The sequence below is a fragment of the Zootoca vivipara genome, chromosome 4, assembly GCF_963506605.1.
Source record: "Zootoca vivipara chromosome 4, rZooViv1.1, whole genome shotgun sequence".
In the NCBI taxonomy this organism is placed as follows: domain Eukaryota; kingdom Metazoa; phylum Chordata; class Lepidosauria; order Squamata; family Lacertidae; genus Zootoca; species Zootoca vivipara.
Genome location: NC_083279.1, coordinates 47187420 through 47206432, shown reverse-complemented (window position 1 = coordinate 47206432; position 19013 = coordinate 47187420). Strand labels below are relative to the sequence as shown.

At 43.2% G+C, this 19013-nt stretch overlaps 1 protein-coding gene across 1 annotated transcript in view; it reads left to right on the top strand.

Annotated features, from left to right (window-relative positions):
- The first annotated feature begins 2359 nt into the window (after window positions 1–2359).
- PDXK (pyridoxal kinase) overlaps window positions 2360–19013 on the top strand; it is a 48387-nt gene continuing 31733 nt past the window's right edge. Inside the window, exon 1 of the mRNA XM_035116328.2 lies at window positions 2360–2807. Coding sequence (XP_034972219.1) covers window positions 2715–2807 — 93 coding nt within the window. The 5' untranslated portion in view covers window positions 2360–2714. The remainder of the gene's footprint in view (window positions 2808–19013) is intronic.

The following is a 19013-nucleotide window of genomic DNA, read 5'->3' as shown; positions in this document are numbered from 1 at the left end:
CAAACTGTACAGTTGCAAAGCCAAAAAAAACATAGCTGGATCCAGAGGCAAGTGGTGCACATTTTTTCCAAAACGGAATCAAAGCCAAAGGCACTGAGCTTAAACATAACAAATGAGTCACAGAGAAGAAACAAACAGCAAAGGGGAGGGGAGTTGCAAATATTATATTTTACAGTCAAACATAAGAAACAAAATGCTAATCTCATAAAAAATGTATTTTAGTTTTCACCCCTACCTTGTATCAACATATTAAAAGTTTTTCATATAAATTATTGATTTAAAACCGAAGGTAACACTTTTTCAACAGCTAGGAAATTATAATTGTACTGGTTTTCAATAGAAAACACATTACTGCACTGTGTGTGGCAGTGCCTCGTAGAAATGTTATTAACAAAAAACTGGAAGCGCATACTGTAGAACAGGGGTGGCCAACTCCCAAGAGACTGCGATCTACTCACAGAGTTAAAAACTGGCAGTGATCTACCCCCTTTTTGGGGTTCAGGTCAAAGTTGTTGAGTTTTTTTCAGGGAGGAGGTAAAATGTTGAGCTTTTTAAAGGGGAGCCACAGTTGTGCAGCTTCTTTGGGGGGAGCCAATCATCTACCAGTGATCTACCGCAGACGTCCAGTGATCTACCGGTAGATCACGATCTACCTGTTGGACATGCCTGCTGTAGAACTCTGGAGTTCCGAGAGAGCACAACATATAGCATGCATTGAGTTGGGATTGATAAATGGAAAGGGTACTGTGGTGCATGTATAAACTTGTGGGTATAAGCATTTGTCATACACACACATATTGTGATGTCTGGGACATATATGCTGGAGGATACAGATGAAATTAGGCTTCTGGTGCAATTATTGGAGCTCAGACAATAATTTGTTTCGGAGTACTGCCAATTAGTAAATCTACTATGCATGAGCAGTGGTAAGTAGGTTGTGTGGGCATATGCTCTCACAAGTCAGATTTAATAAAAATGTAAGATAAAGGATACAAATAAGAAAATCCCATTTATATAATAGCAAATGCTCGCTTACCATTGGTAAGGGGAAAGTAGGTACCCCCTGCTCGGCAGGGGGTTGGACTGGATGGCCCTTGTGGTCTCTTCCAACTCTATGATTCTATGATTCTAAGAACGGGCCCTATATGAACAGGGAAAGAAGTTTATATAAATTGGATGAAAATGTGCTTCTGTTCTCTCTTGACCATCATTGCTATGCAGAGGATTTTTGTAGGTGTCTTTATGGTAGCTGGTTTGAGAAAAAAGTGGGGTATAGATTCTAAAATGCATTGAGAAATCTGTAGGGAATAACATTAGAATGACTTTGCTGGATCATACCACAGATCCATCTTGGTCAGCCCACTGTCATCTCCAAGGAATATTGCAACACAACCAGATAGCTATTCCCCAGCGACTGGTAATTGGAAGTGTGCATACCAGGGCTAACAAACATTGACAAGTAGGAACTGCAACAAAATGTTGCAGTTTTTATTCTCTAGTTTTTCTGTATTCCTGCAAACATTGCCCCCACCCCCAGCCTACTGATACCTTCCTCTTGAATGGGTAGTGCTGTTTTGGCCACATAACAATCCAGAACCTGACGAATGGATTAGCTTTCTGTGTGTTTTGGTCTCTAAATTTCTCCCGTGTGACGTCCTTTTGCGGTCACAGTAACTTTGCTATGTGCCTCTTGATGCCCCAACTGTCATGGGCAAGCATCTTTATTTTCACACGCGCCTCTCCTAACTGGGATGTGTATTTAAGTGGGAAGCCGAGCCCACTGCGAGAATTATTCATCCTCCTGTTGGCCATTTTAGGCGTCTTTATAGCGATTAAAGCTGGAGACTTGCCTCTCTTTGCTGTCGTGCCCACGGAAAGGGTCCAGTAGAGCTTAGGGCCTCTCTGCTGGGAAGAGGGAACCGCAACCGCTGCTCAACTACAAATCTTAAACCACAAAAGCGCCTTGAATAACTGACAGCAGCTTTCGTCGAGCCGCGGCCTTTCTTATGAGGCGGGGGCTGCAGCCCACCAGAGCTTATGAAGGCGCCAGCAATCTGTCAAAGTCTTTTCAAGGTGGGGCGCGCGTGCCACAAAGCTCGCCCCCCCTTTTTTTTACATGTTTGCTTCTGCCCTTACGGGCAGCGCGTAGGAAAGAAGCCGGGAGGGTGAGGTGGGGCGAGGTTGGGAAGCCCCTCACCGGGGTCGCCTCTCGCGCGCAGCTTTCCTTCTCCTGCCCCTCAGGGAGGCGGGCAGAAAGCGTCGCACGTGGGCGGTTCGCCCGTGGTTCCTCCTTCCTTCTCCCCCCCCTCTTCTTCTTCCCCCAACCCCGCACCAGGCTCGGCCCACGGGGGCAGGTGGCTCCTTGCGCGCGCCGTCCCCTCTCCCTCCCTGCCTCTGCTCGCTGGGCGGCGTGTGCGGGTGCCTTTAAATTGCTTTCGCGGGAGCTGCCGCCTGCTCAGTCTCATCTGTGATGTAAGAAGAGACTTTTAGGTGTCTGCGCCGATCGCCTGACTTTCTTTCCTTCTTTCCCCCTTCCCCCCTGCCGCCGGTTCTCCAGCTCGCTCTCCGCGCTGCTGTCCTTGGCCGCCCTGCTGCTGAGGCGGATTTGCAAAGCCGCCGCCGGGTCCAGCCCGCCCCGAGCTGCGCTGTCCTGGGCGCAGAGGGCGCGCGACTGCCCGCCCGGCTCCTCGCTCAGCCGCCGCGGGTGCGCAGGCATGGAGGAGCAGCCGGAGTGCAGGGTGCTCTCCATCCAGAGCCATGTTGTGCGCGGCTACGTGGGCAACAAGGCGGCCACTTTCCCCCTGCAGGTAGGTGCGCGTGTGTGCATGTGCATGTGTGCGTTCGTGTCAGAGAAGAGACAGAGGGCAAGCCTGAGGGACACAACCGAGCAGGCGGCGGCAGGTGGCTCCTCCTGCCGTCTCCAAGGCTGCCTGAGGCGCGCAGCCCGGGAAAGCAAATACCGGCGAGGTTGTGGCTCCAGCGTCCACGGAGGGCGCCTACTGGCTTCGGCGTGTAGTGATTCTTTCCCGCTCCACCTCTGTCTCTCTAGGCGAGGCTCTGCCAAGGAAGCCACTCCTGACCCAAGCCTCAGCCTGTGCATCAGGAGAGGAGGCGGGAGAGGGCGGAGAAAGCGCCCCTTCTTCGGGGATGGGGTGTTTTTGGGGAGGAAGAGAGATACTGTGCAATGTATATATATATATATTTAAAGAGCGGCTGCCTTCAGGCAAGTTCCTAACCGCAGCAGCGCCTGCCAACTAGGGCGAGGGTCAAAGAAATATGCCGAGAGAAAAACAAAACGAAGACGCACACCGTGTCAGATTCTAAGCTCTGGGGAACGATGGGAAGTGTCAGCGGTGGCGAGGTTGCTTCCCATATTTTTTTTTTTAAATGTTTTCATTTGGGTATCTTAAAAGGCTTTTCAGGGTCGGTCCTGCAGCTCCCCTGAACGCAATGAGTAATCCTCCAGAGGCACCTCTTTAAAACCACAGAATCAAGTATGTTAAAATTCCGAATTTGGCTCTCCCTTCAGTTGCTGTTGGCTTGTCTATGTTAACAGGCCCTTTTTTGGTGTTGCTGATTTTCATGGTATATCCATAAGGTGCTGGCCAGTGTTACTACATAGCACCAACAGGAATGCAAAGTATGTAGAAACAACGACTGTACTGTTAACAGTGGTTGTTTAGGCGATGTTTTAATGACAGACTTCATTGAGGGACACCTTGTTTCCAGGTAGAGCTCCGGAATTTTTTGGGCCTTACAGTGTTGTCCAGCATGTTTTGGAATGTAGCATCAAACCATTTTTCAAATGCTGCATAATTACATTTCCTAAAATAGCTGTGATAAAGTGCAGTATTTCTGGCTGTCATGTGATTCCCAAAGAATCAGAAAAGAATGGTCACTTCATAAGAAATGTTGCACACAGCTAATTGATTTTTGCACTGCATCAAGTATATTGCACAGGCAGCAACAGAAGTAAATAATGAGTAACCTCACCATGCAGTACTGTAAGATGAGTAACCTGTTCCCAAAAGAATTTGTCTAGCTGAGCACAGGTCAGTAGGTTCATCACACATAGAGAGCTCAAAGCTAAAGCAGGTACTGTACTAGGGTTGGATGTTTGGGGATTATATAGCCTGCCATTGTCCCAGACTACTTGTGCTAACAAAGGATAAACTTCTTTTTTTTTGTAGTACCTGTATCTCCATTTCCCAATATATGAAATAACCATTTAAATACATTTGCAGTGCAAGTCTGTACATGTTTATTCAGAAGTAAGCCATAGTGTGTTCAATGGGGTATTCTCCCAGATAAATATGGATAGGATTGTAGCCTTAAAAAATCCAAAGAACTTTTAGATTTTTCACCAAAGGACCTTGAAAAGCATTGCTTGATATAAAATGCTTCTCTATAAAATTTGATACAGCCAGTTGATGCCAGTTGATGCCATTTATAAGTCATTTGCTGTCATTTGTTCACAGCTACTGCTTCAACTGTAGCAGACGTACAAAAAGCAACAAGCTACCACTGCAAATTTCAGTGTGAAAAAATATATCCTAAGAGTTATCCCAAATCATCTTTTATCTTGCCTTCAGCATATATACTTGCCATTGTCTCAGTCCACCTGTTGAATTAAGGTTCTGACTATGATAGCACAAAAACACCTCTCATTTTATGGCTGCAAACCCATAGAACTGTTCTTCTGGAATTCATCCTAGGCTAGGAACCTGATGAAACATCACCAGCAGAAAGTTGCCATGGTGAAGATTAAGCATTTTATTAGCCACTGTAAGCCTGTGAAGGGATTATTTTAAATTTTTAAGTACCCTAGAAATGCTGTGAAATGCAATTCAGTGTGCTGGTGTCTGTCCTCCCAAGTTGTATCTGTATTTGCTGAACAAAAAAAGAGATCTAAATGTGCATTTGCCTCTTCACTTTTAACGAAGTTTTAAAATGGCTCAGGTGTGGAAGGGAAATATTATGCTGGGGAGGGAACCATAGCTTGATGGTATAAGACAGGCACCGTTTGCAGGAGGACCCAAATTGAGTCCCTGAGATTTCTACTTGAAAGGCGATTATATAAAATATGGGGTTTTCAATCGGTAGGTTGGGACACAGTATTGAATCACAGCCTGATCCAAGGTGGGTTGTAGCAGCAGCAGTAGCAATTTTCATATATGGTAAAATAATTAAGAAGTGGGTCCCCAAATGAATGTTTGGGTTAAAAGTGGCTGGGCTAGGTGGACAAATCATCTAACCTACTATAAGGCAGCTTCCTATGTTCCTTTGTTACTGGTCATTAGTAAATAATTGCTCTGGCCCTTCTTACAAGCATAGAGCATAATGTGCTTGCACTTGTGATGGAAGTGCAAGGTTGGAGAGAGGGATTCGCATTTTTCCAGAAACAGCAAGTTGTGTTTTGTGACTTCTGGTTTATGCACAAGCTTCGCGTTTTGCCTGGTACTCACTCAGCATTGTCAACTCTGATTAGCAGTCAAAAGCAGCACCAACCTACTGGTCGAAATATATCCAACACCCCCTTTTGCTTTTCTCTGCCAATCATTGCAGTGCTTGAGCATTCGAAAGACCAATGATAATATCTCTTCCCATGCATTCCCTGGTACAGTTTACTGTAAGGAAATTACGTAGTTTGGGAAGTTGTAGAAATACAGGCCAACTGAGGCAAATTTCAAATATGCTGCATGCTTACAAGGAAGCAACTGCTATTGAATCCTGCCGAAATGACCTAGCAATGCTAGCAATGCTATTGCTTGTTTCATTGCCAAAGCTAAGAGCTATTTAGGGTTGATCCACACATTGCGAAGCATCTCATTTGTACATCCTCCTGGGACTGTATGACTAAAAAAGCAAGTGGAGGATTACATGATGAAATGCTTCCTTCAGGCTTAAAACCTCATTCTGTAGACAGCTAGCATGTCAGGGAGAAGGGTTTTGATATTTTCTGATAGGGTTTCTCTGCCTGTGATTTCTGAATATTGCCATTGATATATCACCAAATTAATACCATCAGCATTTCGTTAAGAATTGTGCTATTATTTGTGAACTAAAGTGAATCAGAGAGCATGTAAAGGAAGTGCTGGGACTCTTAAGAGGCCAGGGAACTAAGGGAGCAAAGTCTACTTTCTATGTGATGAATTTCTTGCGTTGTCACTACAGAGAACGACAGCTGTACTTGAGCAGTTATTTATAAGAATTTTAAGGTTTATGATAGAATAAATATTTATAAATGCACACATATCTAAATATATGAACCATATGTCTGAAATAGTATGGGAGAGCAATCCTGAAGCCATTTTGACTCTCCCAATGACCTCAAATATTCCTCTGCAGTAAGAGAGGCAAATGGGGAAAGCCTTCCCATTGTCTTTTTGCTTGCCAATCGTGTCTTTAAGGGTGCATTTGTGTATGAATAGGGTGAGCCTGTGACCTGCATTCAGGAACTAAGGTATTTAATCATCCCAAAAGAATGGCCCAGGTAATGCAGACTGCCCAGGTAATGCAATCAGTTCCTTGAATAAAGATCAGGCTTAGTAGCGGCTTTGCTTTTCAGTTTACTCTGGTTGGCCTCTGTTATTTCTCCTACCGGTAGAGAATCCACTTAAGGACTCGTATATGGGCTCTGGAATACCCCATAAGGGAAAGGGAGCAGTTTTTCTTAAAACAAGGATAAATGTGAAGATCTGTCACAAATTGTTGTGTTAGTAGAAGCTGCACTGAGACACTGTGAATAGATGGAATGTACCAAAGTATTTGGAAAAAAACCTGCACATGCAGTCAGATTAACACCAGGAACCCTAAAATGTGTCCCTTGGCAGGAGGGAGTACAAGGCAGGGCTTTTTCAGTTGTAGCAGCGACCCATAGAGTGCCTTTTGCAGAGGAGTCTGCATAGCTCCTTTACAACTTACAACTTCACAAGCAGTGGACTTTTTCAATAGGCATTTAGGTTGAGTTAAATTAATTCTGGATTGTTTTGCTCTCTCTATATCTTCTTCTTCTTTGGTGATCACTCGTATCCGAGTAAGATTGTCTTCCATAAACACGGTTTTAACAATGGGTCCGTAAGTGACTGTGGAGGCCAATTCTGGATCCACACATCCTTCCACAGTGGGGACATTGGTTTCTGGGCGGGAGTTGATCACGGTGTGGATTTGCCAAGCGTGCCTTCCTCTTAGCACGTTTCTCCCTTGCGTCCTGTGTTCAAGCGTCTTCAAAGTCCACGACACCTTTGGTAAAGACTGTTCTCCAACTGGAGCGCTCGCAGGCCAGTGTTTCCCAGTTGTCAGTGTTTATACTACATTTTTTTTAGATTTGCCATGAGACAGTCTTTAAACCTCTTTTGTTGACCACCAGCATTACGCTTTCCATTTTTAAGTTCGGAATAGAGTACGTAGTTGTTTTGGAAGATGATCATCAGGCATCCGTACAACATGACCAGTCCAACTAACTTGATGTTGAAGAATCATTGCTTCAACACTGGTGATATTTGCTTCTTCCAGTACACTGATATTAGTTCACCTGTCTTCCCAAGTGATGTGTAAAAAATTTTGGAGACACCGTTGATGGAATCTTTCAAGGAGTTGGAGATGTCGTTTATAAGTGGTCCATGTTTCACAAGCATATAGTAAGGTTGGAAGTACAATAGCTTTGTAAACAAGCATTTTGGTTTCCCTGCGAATATCCCGGACCTCGAACACTCTGCACTTCAATCGGGAGAAAGCCGCACTCGCAGAGCTCAGGTGATGCTGGATTTCGGCATCAGTGTTGGCCCTTGTGGAAAGGTAACTGCCTAGGTAGGATAAGTAATCAACATTTTCCAACGTTACACTACTGAGTTGGATTTGTGGTGCTGCAGAGGGGTTGTTTTGTACTTATTGGTGCAGCACTTTGGTTTTTTTATGTTGAGTGATAGGCCAAGCTTTTTGTAAGCTTCTGCAAAGATATTTAGGATGGTTTGGAGGTCATCCTCTGAGTGTGCGCACACTGCATTGTCATCAGCATACTGAAGCTCTATAACGGAAGTTACGGTAACCTTACTTTTTGCTTTCAGCCTGCTCAGATTGAAGAGTTTTCCATCTGTTCGATATATGATTTCTACTCCGGTGGGGAGTTTCCCATCGACAAAGTGTAGGATCATGCCAATGAAAATAATGAATAGAGTTGGGCAATAACACAACCCTGTTTAACACCTGATCCCACTGTGAATGCTTCACTTTGAGAGCCATTGTTATCTGCAATTGTTGCTGTCATATTAATCATGGAGGTCAATAAACGCCATATACAGGGGTTGGTTTTGCTCTCTACATTTTCTTGAAGCTGTTGAGCGGTGAAAATCATGTCCACTGTCCCCCTAGAAGGCCAAAAACCATTTTGGGATTCAGGAAGGGTCACCTCGGATATTGTTACCAGACTGTTTGCTAAGATCCTTGCAAGAAATTATCTATATATTTTTTGCTTCTAGCAGGTTGTTGTCTGAGTTCTGTTTTGTGGTTTTGGGGGTGGGGTTGCAGCTGCTTTTACTTTCTGACTGTATTTATTGTTGGTGTAGTTAGCCTCCTTGAGGGGTCTTTCAGCTGAAAACTGGAGCAGAAAAGATTTAATAAATACATAAAGAGTGAAGTTTGTTGATGTGAAAAAGGCCAAAGCTTTTCAGAGCCACTGAAAAGTAACAATAATACATAAAAATGGAGCAGAAATACGAGTGAAATTAAAAACACTTTATAAATAATCACGTCAACTAAAAGGTGTGACGAAATTTGTCTAGGTCATTGTCTAACACCAAAAAGACATCATACTGGGGGGTACTGGGGGCAAGGTGAACCACTCCCCTTGGAGGAGAGTGCCATAGTTTGGGGCACCAGAACTGAAAAGACCATCTCTTGGGTCTCCCTCCCATCTGTGTTCTGAAAGTGAGCATGGTCAAAGAAAGGCCTCCAAGGAACATCTTAATGGCTGGATATATTCATGTGGCTGGATAGGTTCAGGTGGTTGTTAAGGCAGCCTGGTACCAGAACTTCTGGTTATACTATGGCATGCATCCTGTGACTGAAATCTCAACCAGTCCCAGAAAATTTGACCTCAGCTCTGTTGTATTTTGCAGTTCCCCACTATACTGGACCAACACATGTACATGAAACAGTATTTTCACATCAGGATGTGTGCAGACCCATTTATTTCCCTTTGATTCCCTTCTTAGGGGAGAGGCTGTAACCCGGTGAGCATATACATTGCATGCAAAAGGTCCTGTCAAATCTCTGACATAATCCAGTTTTAAAAAGAAGAGTCAGAATGGACAGTACTGGGATAGATGAATTAAGGTCTGATCTTGTATAAGACAGCCTTTAACTGGGCATAGCATGGTACAGTAGCATCATGCTACCTCATTTTTGTTTTACTTTAGGTTTGTTACAAAACTTATAAAGTGACTGAGTGTACCTTGGGGAAAGAGTTACTAGAATTACCGGTAATGGTTGGGCATTTTTATAGGGCACATTACAGAGTGTTTCACATGCAGTGTCTAGTAAATCTTTACAACAGATATGTGCAATAAAGCGTTGTTATCCATATCTTGCAGATAGGGATATGAAACAGACATAGGTTATTTTGACTGCCTAGCAAGTTTGCGTGTTGATAAAGGCTTTACTGTTAGAGGGAAAGATAAATATGGTTTCTGATAGAGGAAGTTCTATAATATTTTGCTTTCAGCCTTGAATATCTGTGATATTCAGGCATCTTGCCAGCCCCTGCCATCTGGACCAATTATGAATGGAATGGAGGCAGAACCAGTGATACCTAAGTATTATGCATATTTCATTAAGAACATGTTTCATTTGCCACTTAACTGAGTTTTTAGGACCATTCTCTTTATTGATCAGAGACCACATGGCTTTAAAATCTGCTCTGGTTAAGTGTCTCCATATTAGGAGAGAGAGAAGATTCCCCCCCCATCCCTTTCAACCAGGGGATAATCATCATGCCAGTCAGTGCTGGAGCAGACGTCAGAGCATGCCAGTATATGCTCTGATGCAATGTAGAAACTGAAGCTAATCTGTCCTCTCTAGTGGCAGCTGTTTCTGATGGCAGAGGTTAGTGGTCTTTCTGAGCAGTGGAACCTCTGTAGGCTAAATTGCCCTGAATCACAAATGAAAGATGTTTCAGCATTCTGAGTCATGCTGACGTTTCACTCCTATTTATAGAAGGCATGAAAGCTGTTTTAAAAATCAAAATGAACAGTAGTAAAGAAGTAAAAAAAAAAAGGGGTGAAACCAGCAGTGGTGATGAGGGACAGCAGCCACTGCTGATGCCACAATACTCTTTGCCCATGTTTGCAAGCAAAACATATAAAACCACTGGTGTGTGCAAACTATGAGGTTATTTATCAAATTACCAGCATGTTTATCTTCTTTATTGCGCTGTAGCAAACAAACAAATGTATCCATTGTAGCAAGACCCACTTTTAATTTTAAGCTAAAATATAGTTGTAGTTTTTTACATGAGGATACCTGGCTCAGCAGGTGTCAGCGGGGTTTTTTAAGCTGGCACTCACTGGAACTCAGTTCTGGCACCTCTCAGGTTGGCACCATTGCCATTCTAAGAGAACAAGGGAGGGGTTCATGGTGAGTTCTGGCATCTTTTTTTCTTAAAAAAAATAGCACTGGCAGTTGTATATGGGAATCTTTGGACCACAGGAATTCACAGGTTGAACCATGAATCAGCAAGTGTTGTGTGGCTGCAAAGAAAGGTAGTGAGAGTTTAGGCTGTATTAAGAGAACCAAATTTTCCAATGCATGAGATGCAATAGTTCCACTTTTTTCCACATTGACTGGATCTTGTGGAATATTATGCCCAGTGCTGGGTGCGGCACTTAAGAAAGCTACAGACAAATTAGAACAGATTCAAAGAAAGACAATGAAGATGGTCAAGGGTATGCAAAACAATTCTTATGAAGGCAGCTTATTAGAACTGGATATATTTTATCCTGGAGAAAAGACATATAGTCATGTTAGCATTCTCAAAGTGCTGAAGGGCTGTCTCGTAGATGAGAGCAAAGGCTTGTTCTCTGCTGCTCTGGAGGCAAGAGTAGATCTAATGAACTTAATGGTGGTGGATTTGGGCAGAACATTAGGAGACGCTTCTTAATGGTAACAACAGTTGGACTTTTAGGGCTCTCACTTGCTGGGAGCAGATGCTGAAGAGCCGCCTATCGGGGATGCTCTAACTCTCTATTTCTGCATTGAGTAGAATGGTGTTGGACTAAATTGCCTACAAGACCACCTCCAGCTCTTGAGTCTATGACTCTCCTGGGAACTACAGATTTCATTTATTATGCAGTGGACAGTGTGCATAGTTGGGATTAAACGGGTGTGCAATCCTTGTTGAAATCACCATTCAGCCATGAAACTCTTTGGCTGAACTGTTGCCTCAGCCAATTCTGTTTCACAGAGTTGATAAAAGGATAAATAAAGGTTAGAAAATGAAAAGCACTTGGGACTCTTCCAATGCTTACTGTGCATTCAGGATGATTTGTGCTCGTGATGGTATTGGGCTGGTTATACATGACCCACTTTAAATAACGTTTGTGCATGTAAAACCTTTGAAACAGACATACTGCTTTGTTTCCAGTTGGCGCATGTCATAGAATCATAGAATGGTAGAGTTGGAAGGGATTTCTTGCTGAAATCCTCTAACTTCATGCCACAATGTTCTTGAGGGTTGTTGCACTATAGATCAGTGGTGCCTCTCCAGGTAGCAATAATGCAGAAGCATCATAGAACAACTAATAAACTGGAATGATGTGTGGATAGTTTAGTATAAATCCACTACTAATGGATTATTATTGAGTCACTGACAGGTTGCAGAATACACCCACAAAACACACACTCCCGTTTGGAGGGGCCCTTTGTAGAAACTAGGTCTGTGCACTGGATTTGGTTGAGTCAAATTGGACCTATTCAGAGGCCTCGTTTGAATTGGGTTGTAACAGCCCTTGATTGCTACAGGTTAGGTTGAGTGGCCTAGAGCCACCTGGGACGTTTATCCTGGACTTTTATCCAGCAGGAAGTAGACATGAGCAAAAATGAGCAAGAAAAAGGGGAAACCACAAAAAGGAGGGACCTACCAGGTTGGCGGGAGCGCCCTTCCCTCCAGGCCTCTCCTCTTCCCTGCCCCCTGAAGCAGCACCACCACTCAAGAGCTGATCCTTAGAACCTGTTAATTGGGAAGATCTGATCCTGGGCAGTGCCGGTGCTGCTTCCTAGCAAGCAGCTTCCCTTGTGTGCAGGGAAGCTGCTCATTATATAGCAGCAGCACACAGAATTAGATCTTATGCTCCACCGTGAGTGGCTTCCCTATCAGTTCCTGCTTTGTGGGAAGCTTTCCTTGCATGTAGGGAAGCAGCTCATTAAGGAGCAGAACCACACAGGATCAGATCCTTCCATTTAAGCAGCAGGATCCAACCCTTTTCAATGCTGGTGTTAAAATAGGGTTCTAAAATCCCGTAAAGGTAAAGGGACCCCTGACCATTAGGTCCAGTCGCGGACGACTCTGGGGTTGCAGTGCTCATCTCGCTTTACTGGCCGAGGGAGCCGGCGTACAGCTTCCAGGCCATGTGGCCAGCATGACAAAGCTTGCTTCTGGCGAGCCAGAGCAGCGCACGGAAACGCTGTTTACCTTCCCGCCGGAGCGGTACCTATTTATCTACTTGCACTTTGATGTGCTTTCGAACTGCTAGGTTGGCAGGAGCTGGGACCAAGCAACGGGAGCTCACCTCATCGTGGGGATTCAAACTGCTGACCTTCTGATCGGCAAGCCCTAGGCTCTGTGGTTTAGACCACAGCGCCACCCGTGTCCCCTAAAATCGCTTAGCACTGCCAACTTGCCTCAGGGATGAATATGATTTGGGTGGCTGATGTGGCAGTGCAGGCCAAAGTGGAGCGATCCAGGGGCCACAAATGAGGGCCACAGGGCAGATGGGGTATCCGTACAGAGTAAGTTTACCAGATTTTTTTTCAATGAATCCGGGGACACTTTTCAACTTCCTACTAAATAGGTGGATTTTGTCAGGGCACTGATTTGTAAATCTGGTGACTGTCCCCGGGAAACGGGGACGTCTGGTAACCTTGGTACAGAGCCCTAGAAGAAACAGCAAAGCGAAACTGACATAACATACAAAGTTCTCTATCTCTACATCAGGGGTTCAAAGCTGCCCTTTATTGTTAGGGCGCCAGAGTTAATTTCACCTGGTTGCTTTCTCACTCAGGTGCAAATAAATAGTGAGTTGCACTCGACAAAGTAGTAGTCAATTAAAAATCCAGGTGAAAACTTTGCTTGGAGTGTGACACATTTGTTTCCTCACAGTCAGAAGCCTGTAGTAACACATTTCTAATTTCAGTTGGAGGAACATCTGCTGTTTTCATAACAGCACCCTTGATCCAAATGTAGGGCTAGGAACATATCCTCAGAATTCAGAAGTGCATGCTGGCTTTGCTCCTTAAACTTTAGCCTCAGGTTTTGCACCTGTCAGCACAGCACAACCATGCTGCGGCCTGCAATACAGAATATTATCTTTCAAGGGTTGTGGCCTTTTTCCATGTGCCCAACTTCCAGATACACATTTTTAATGTATATGTTGTTAGAAGAAAAACATGCTCCCTTCCCCTTATGGGTTATTCCAGAGCCCATACAGAGTCCTTAAGTGGCTTCCCTATTGGTAGGAGAAAAATAACAGATGCTAATCAGAGTACCATATTCTTCCATGTATAAGACGCCCCCCTATTTTGGGGAACTCCAAATTAAGAAAGCACCCCTCAGCACTACCCGTGTATAAGATGAGCCCCAATTTTAAACCTAATTTTTTGGTTTAAAAACCTTGTCTTATACATGGAAAAGTATGGTATATTGAGAAGCAAAGTGACTAGTAAGCCTGATCTTTATTAAAGGAAAAGGAAAATAAACTGTTGCAACAGGATCTCCACTCACCACACGGAGGAGGGAAGGAGGAGAACCTTGAGCCCTTATAAAGACTCCTGAAATTGCTCACCCTGTATCCCCCACAAAACATCATACATACACCACAGAAGGAGGCAGTCTACAGCAGAAATCCTGTCTTCCAGGATACCTAATAATGCTCACTGATTGCATTACCTGGGCAGTCTGGCCATTCTTTTGTGATGCTTAATACTTTAGTTCCTGAATCCAGGTCACAGGCTCACCCTATTCATACACAAATATGCCCTTAAGACAGGTAAAAGATAAAGGGACCCCTGACCATTAGGTCACATCAATAACAAGAAGTCTAATGACATTATCAACAGTGGGAGAAAAATGGGAAGTGGAATAGTTGTACCAGGCTTGATTATTTCCACTTGAAAAGTAGTGGAATGCTTTTAAAGAAGCAGAATGGCATCCCATCCTACTTCAAGCACTCTTTCTCTGTTTCTCCTCTCTTTATATATTTTGATTTCTCTTATAATAATAACAGCACTGCAGCTAGTAAAGGTAAAGGGAACCCTGACCATTAGGCCCAGTCGTGACCGACTCTGGGGTTGTGGTGCTCATCTCATGTTATTGGCCGAGGGAGCCGGCGTACAGCTTCCAGGTTGGCAGGAGCTGGGACTGAGCAACGGGAGCTCACCCCGTCGTGGGGATTCGAACCGCCGACCTTCTGACCAGCAAGCCCTAGGATTTGCAAGCAAAAAGACAGTGGGAAGGCTTTCCCCATTTGCCTCTTACTGCAGAGGAATATCTGAGGTCATTGGGAGAGTCAATAACATGTATATGTATTCCCCCCCCCCCAAAAAAAATGAACAGAATTTGGATTATCAACCTCCCCCCCCCCAGAAGAATCACTGAGAAGGGAGGGATCAAAAGTGGTGCGCCAGACTCCATTTCCATGCCCTGAAGCAGAGTGCCAGCAGGTCCTCCTTCACACCTCTGTGGCTTAGCAGCAAGATGAGTCGGTTGGCTCACATCAAAGGGCTTCCTGATCCCTTTCTCATTGCATGAATTTTGAAGCTGCATGGTTTGGTCTAGGTTCAGATATTCATTCCTGAAGGTGAAGGTACAAAGGCAGGTCTCTTAGACGTACTTTGAAAAGGGGGTGCGGGAATTATGCATACTTTCCCCAAGAGTTTCACTAATGTTTGCTAGAACATTGCAGTTGACAATGCAGCTAAATGATTGACGTCTTGCATTCCAATGCTAGGGAGCATAAGACCAAGAACTTGGGTCTTTTGTTCTTTGAACAGCAGACACACAGACTAAGCACAGTTTGTAAAGGTCTCTTCGTTTTAAAAGCAATTTGCCATGTATCTTCAGGGGGTGGAGGAACACACTGTTAAAGGAGAACAAGTCTGAACCCTTCCTTGGGTTCATGGAACTAACTGTACAGTTTGTTGGATACTGGTCATTGACTTTATTGGCCCACATTTATACAACTACAAGAGTTTGTTTTCTGTTTTTATGACAAGCCATAGATTTATACACAATAGTCATAATTTGCTACTGTTTTTTTTATCCCAAAACTGCATAAAGTAAAACTGTTGAGAGTTAAATGTGGACTCCTACTTTGGACAATCATGACCTCTTCAGGGTCATAATAGAATACATGAATCAGCATTGTTTCCACTCTTACACCCTGAAATAGCTAACTCAATGCCTCTTGCCAGCGTGATGCATTATTGTTGCTTTGTTTCTTATCTTTAAGTCAATTGCCTATCCACTGTATTGCATTATTGCCCCGGGGATATATCTCCAAAATCTTAATGAGTTTTTGGTACCTCACTGTATTCATTTCTTTCAAATACAGCTAAACTATGTAGTCCCATTATATAGGCTTGATGTGCTGTGCTAAATAATAAGAGAACAAGAGAGTAGGACCAATTGAGTAGGACCAATTTATGATTGGTTGACCTATGCTGGCCATTATGTTCTACTCTGAGATTACGCTGCATTTTTAAAGCAGCTTTATCTGAGGGGAACTCAGTTTTACAAAATGTAACAGCAGTCATGTTGACCTATAGGAAAAATTCATAATATTAGGGTAGTAGCAAGCTTGCCTTTTTTTTTAGAAGTCAGAAGAGGAGCATAGTAGAGATTCTGAAAGCTTGCACACTATTTGGTGATATTTTGAATGGCCTAAGATAAATAAAGTTATTTCTCTAAAGTAGCTTTTGAGTATTGTAAGTGTATTTCTTTTTAGCAATATTTTAAAATAGTAATCCCCCCCTTTTAGGGTAGAATTTCCCAGAATCTATTGTGCCCCCCATATATATATATATATATATATATATATATATATATATATATATACTATGTGTGTGTGTGTGTGTGTGTATATATATATATATATGTGTGTGTGTGTGTGTGTGCGCACGCTAATTAGAGACCCTCACAAACTCAATCCCAACTTTTCCCAGAACATGGCATATGTTTTAATCTACTTTAGGGCCAGCCCAATGTTCATAGAACCCTTGATACCTAAATTCATTGGTCTAAAGTGGCTACCTCAATCTATCTTAATAGTAGATAAGCAGATACACAAAGTGTTTTACATTTACACTGCAGCATTTAAATACAGCTTGTGCATCTTCTCTAAATGAGTTTCTCTTTGATGTCACAGCACAAGTATTTGCTAGCCAGATTCTGCCCTCTATTGATCTTGCAGAATCTCCTTGAATTTGATCCAGGTGTCTTTCTTCTTGTGTTCAGTTTATAGTTGTTGTTTTTATTGTTTAGAGTTGTTATAAGAATTTTAAGGTTCATAAGTGTATATATAAAACCACATGTTTGAAACCCCACAGTTTAGTTCCTGAATGAATTGACCTCAATATTTCTCTGAAAGGTCAAAGTGGGAAATCTCCCCATTGTCTATTTCCCCAAACTAAGGCCCGGGGGCCGGATGTGGCCCAATTGCCTTCGAAATCCGGCCCACGAACGGTCTGGAAATCAGCATATTTTTACATGAGTAGAATGTGTCTTTTTATTTAAAATGCATCTCTGGGTTATTTGCAGGGCATAGGAATTTGTTCATATTTTTTTCCAAAATATAGTCCGGCCCCCCACAAGGTCTGAGGGACAGCCCCCTGCTGAAAAAGTTTGTTGACCCCTAGTCTATTTCCTCTCAAAATCCTGTCCTCACAACCATGGCCGTAGGCAGGGGGGCAGCTGCCCCCCCTAGAAGCAAAAAATTAATGTACGGTAGTTATAATAACAAAAGAGTGGCCAAACCAGATAATGCAATCAGGTAACTTAGTCGGAACCAACTAAACAACAACAACAACAAACTTGCCAAAACAACACACTCAGATTTCTGCTGGAGACCACCTTTTCTGTGATGTATCTATGATGTTTCTGGGGGTAGTCTTGGACTTCAGGGCAGGAATTTAAATTGTCTATATAAGGGCTTGCATGTATGGCTCTGGGTCTCTCCCCCCCTCCTGTGTGTGTGTTGCGGGGGACTACCCTGTTGCAACAGCTTTTAATAAAGATCAGGCTTAACTAGCTGCCTTGCTTTCCATTAGAACTCTGGTCTGGCCTCTGTTACTTTTGCGCCAGCAGGGGTTTCAAATAACGTCTTGCCGGGGTTCAGGATTCCACCCGGAATCGGACCCTTTATCTAGATAATTCTCTTAAATTCTTACAACAGAGTGGAGGATCTTCGTAAAACTGCTGTGAAAATCACAATGCTTTCTTTTTTACTTTTCCTCAATTTCTGTTGGACGTAACACTACTTTACTTGTACCACAATCAACCTGTACTTAAGATTGTTGTAGATTTAAAGGAAGAAAAAATGGCATGTGAGTGTTTCATTTGAATGCAGCAGTGATTAGACTAGTTACAGCAATGAAAAAAATAACAATTATTTCAGTGACTTCTTTTGGTTAAAATAAAGTCAGCATAATGAATTAATAGTGTCTTTTTGTTTTGGATTTGAATTCAAAGTGATATGTTTTATCCTTTAGAAAGCACCATGCAAGTTTGATCTAGCCAGGTATGTTATAGGTCTGGCATAGGCACAGTTGTCCCTCCAGATGTTTTGGGACTACAATTCCCATCATCCCTAGCTAACAGGATCAGTGGTCCGGAATGATGGGAATTGTAGTCCCAAAACATCTGGAGGGCCAACTTTGCCTATGCCTGTTCTAGGTTCTTCCCCACCTTCTAATTAAAGATTCTTCCATTATTCCTTGCCAGTCGTGGGCCGTTAGTGAAAAAAGGTATTTATGGATGGCAAACCCCTCTTGCTGCCTTTGGCAGACAGAAGGGGAAAGCTGTTCATATGTGTGTTTTGCTGTCTTAAGGGTGCCACCTGTTTAGAGTGTCCTGACTGGGATTTAATGTTGCTGTTCAGATTTTTAAAACGTTGCTAGCTCTGCTTCAGTGCTGAGGAATAAAGAGTTTTGATTTTCATACTTCTGAAAATGAATTAGTGTGCCAATGAGCAATTACAATTTCCATCCCCCTCAAGGTGAGAACCAAAGCTGGGTCAGGGGGAGTATACAGAAGAAAAAGTTCTGTCTGAAGATATGAGACTCAGTAATCTCAGAATGCATTGTTAACCCTACTTGACAGCTGCTTAATCTGAAGAAGAAAAAAATTCACATATTGAGATGTGCAGCTTATTAAGAAAGAAATCTCCTGTATCTGAAACCATTGTTGCTTTTAAAGCACAATAACTTTCAAATGGTTTGAGTGCTTTACTATAAAATTTTAGGCTTCTAAAGAAAAACCTTGCCTGGAGGACAACACTTGGAACTCCAGTGATTTATGTAAAACCGCCTTGCACAAAGCTGTCTAATTGCATTTTGTAGCTTCTGTCTGGAAATTAACAACTAAGCTGCTATCCTGATAAACTGAAGACAGGCATATTTGTTCAGATGCACTCTCTTAAATACTGTTCCTAATTTGGTGACGTGTATTGGAACACTTTGGGAACTTTGGAATGTTCCAGTAGAGGAGCTATGCTGTGTCACGATCCTGCAATGCAGTTGACATGCAG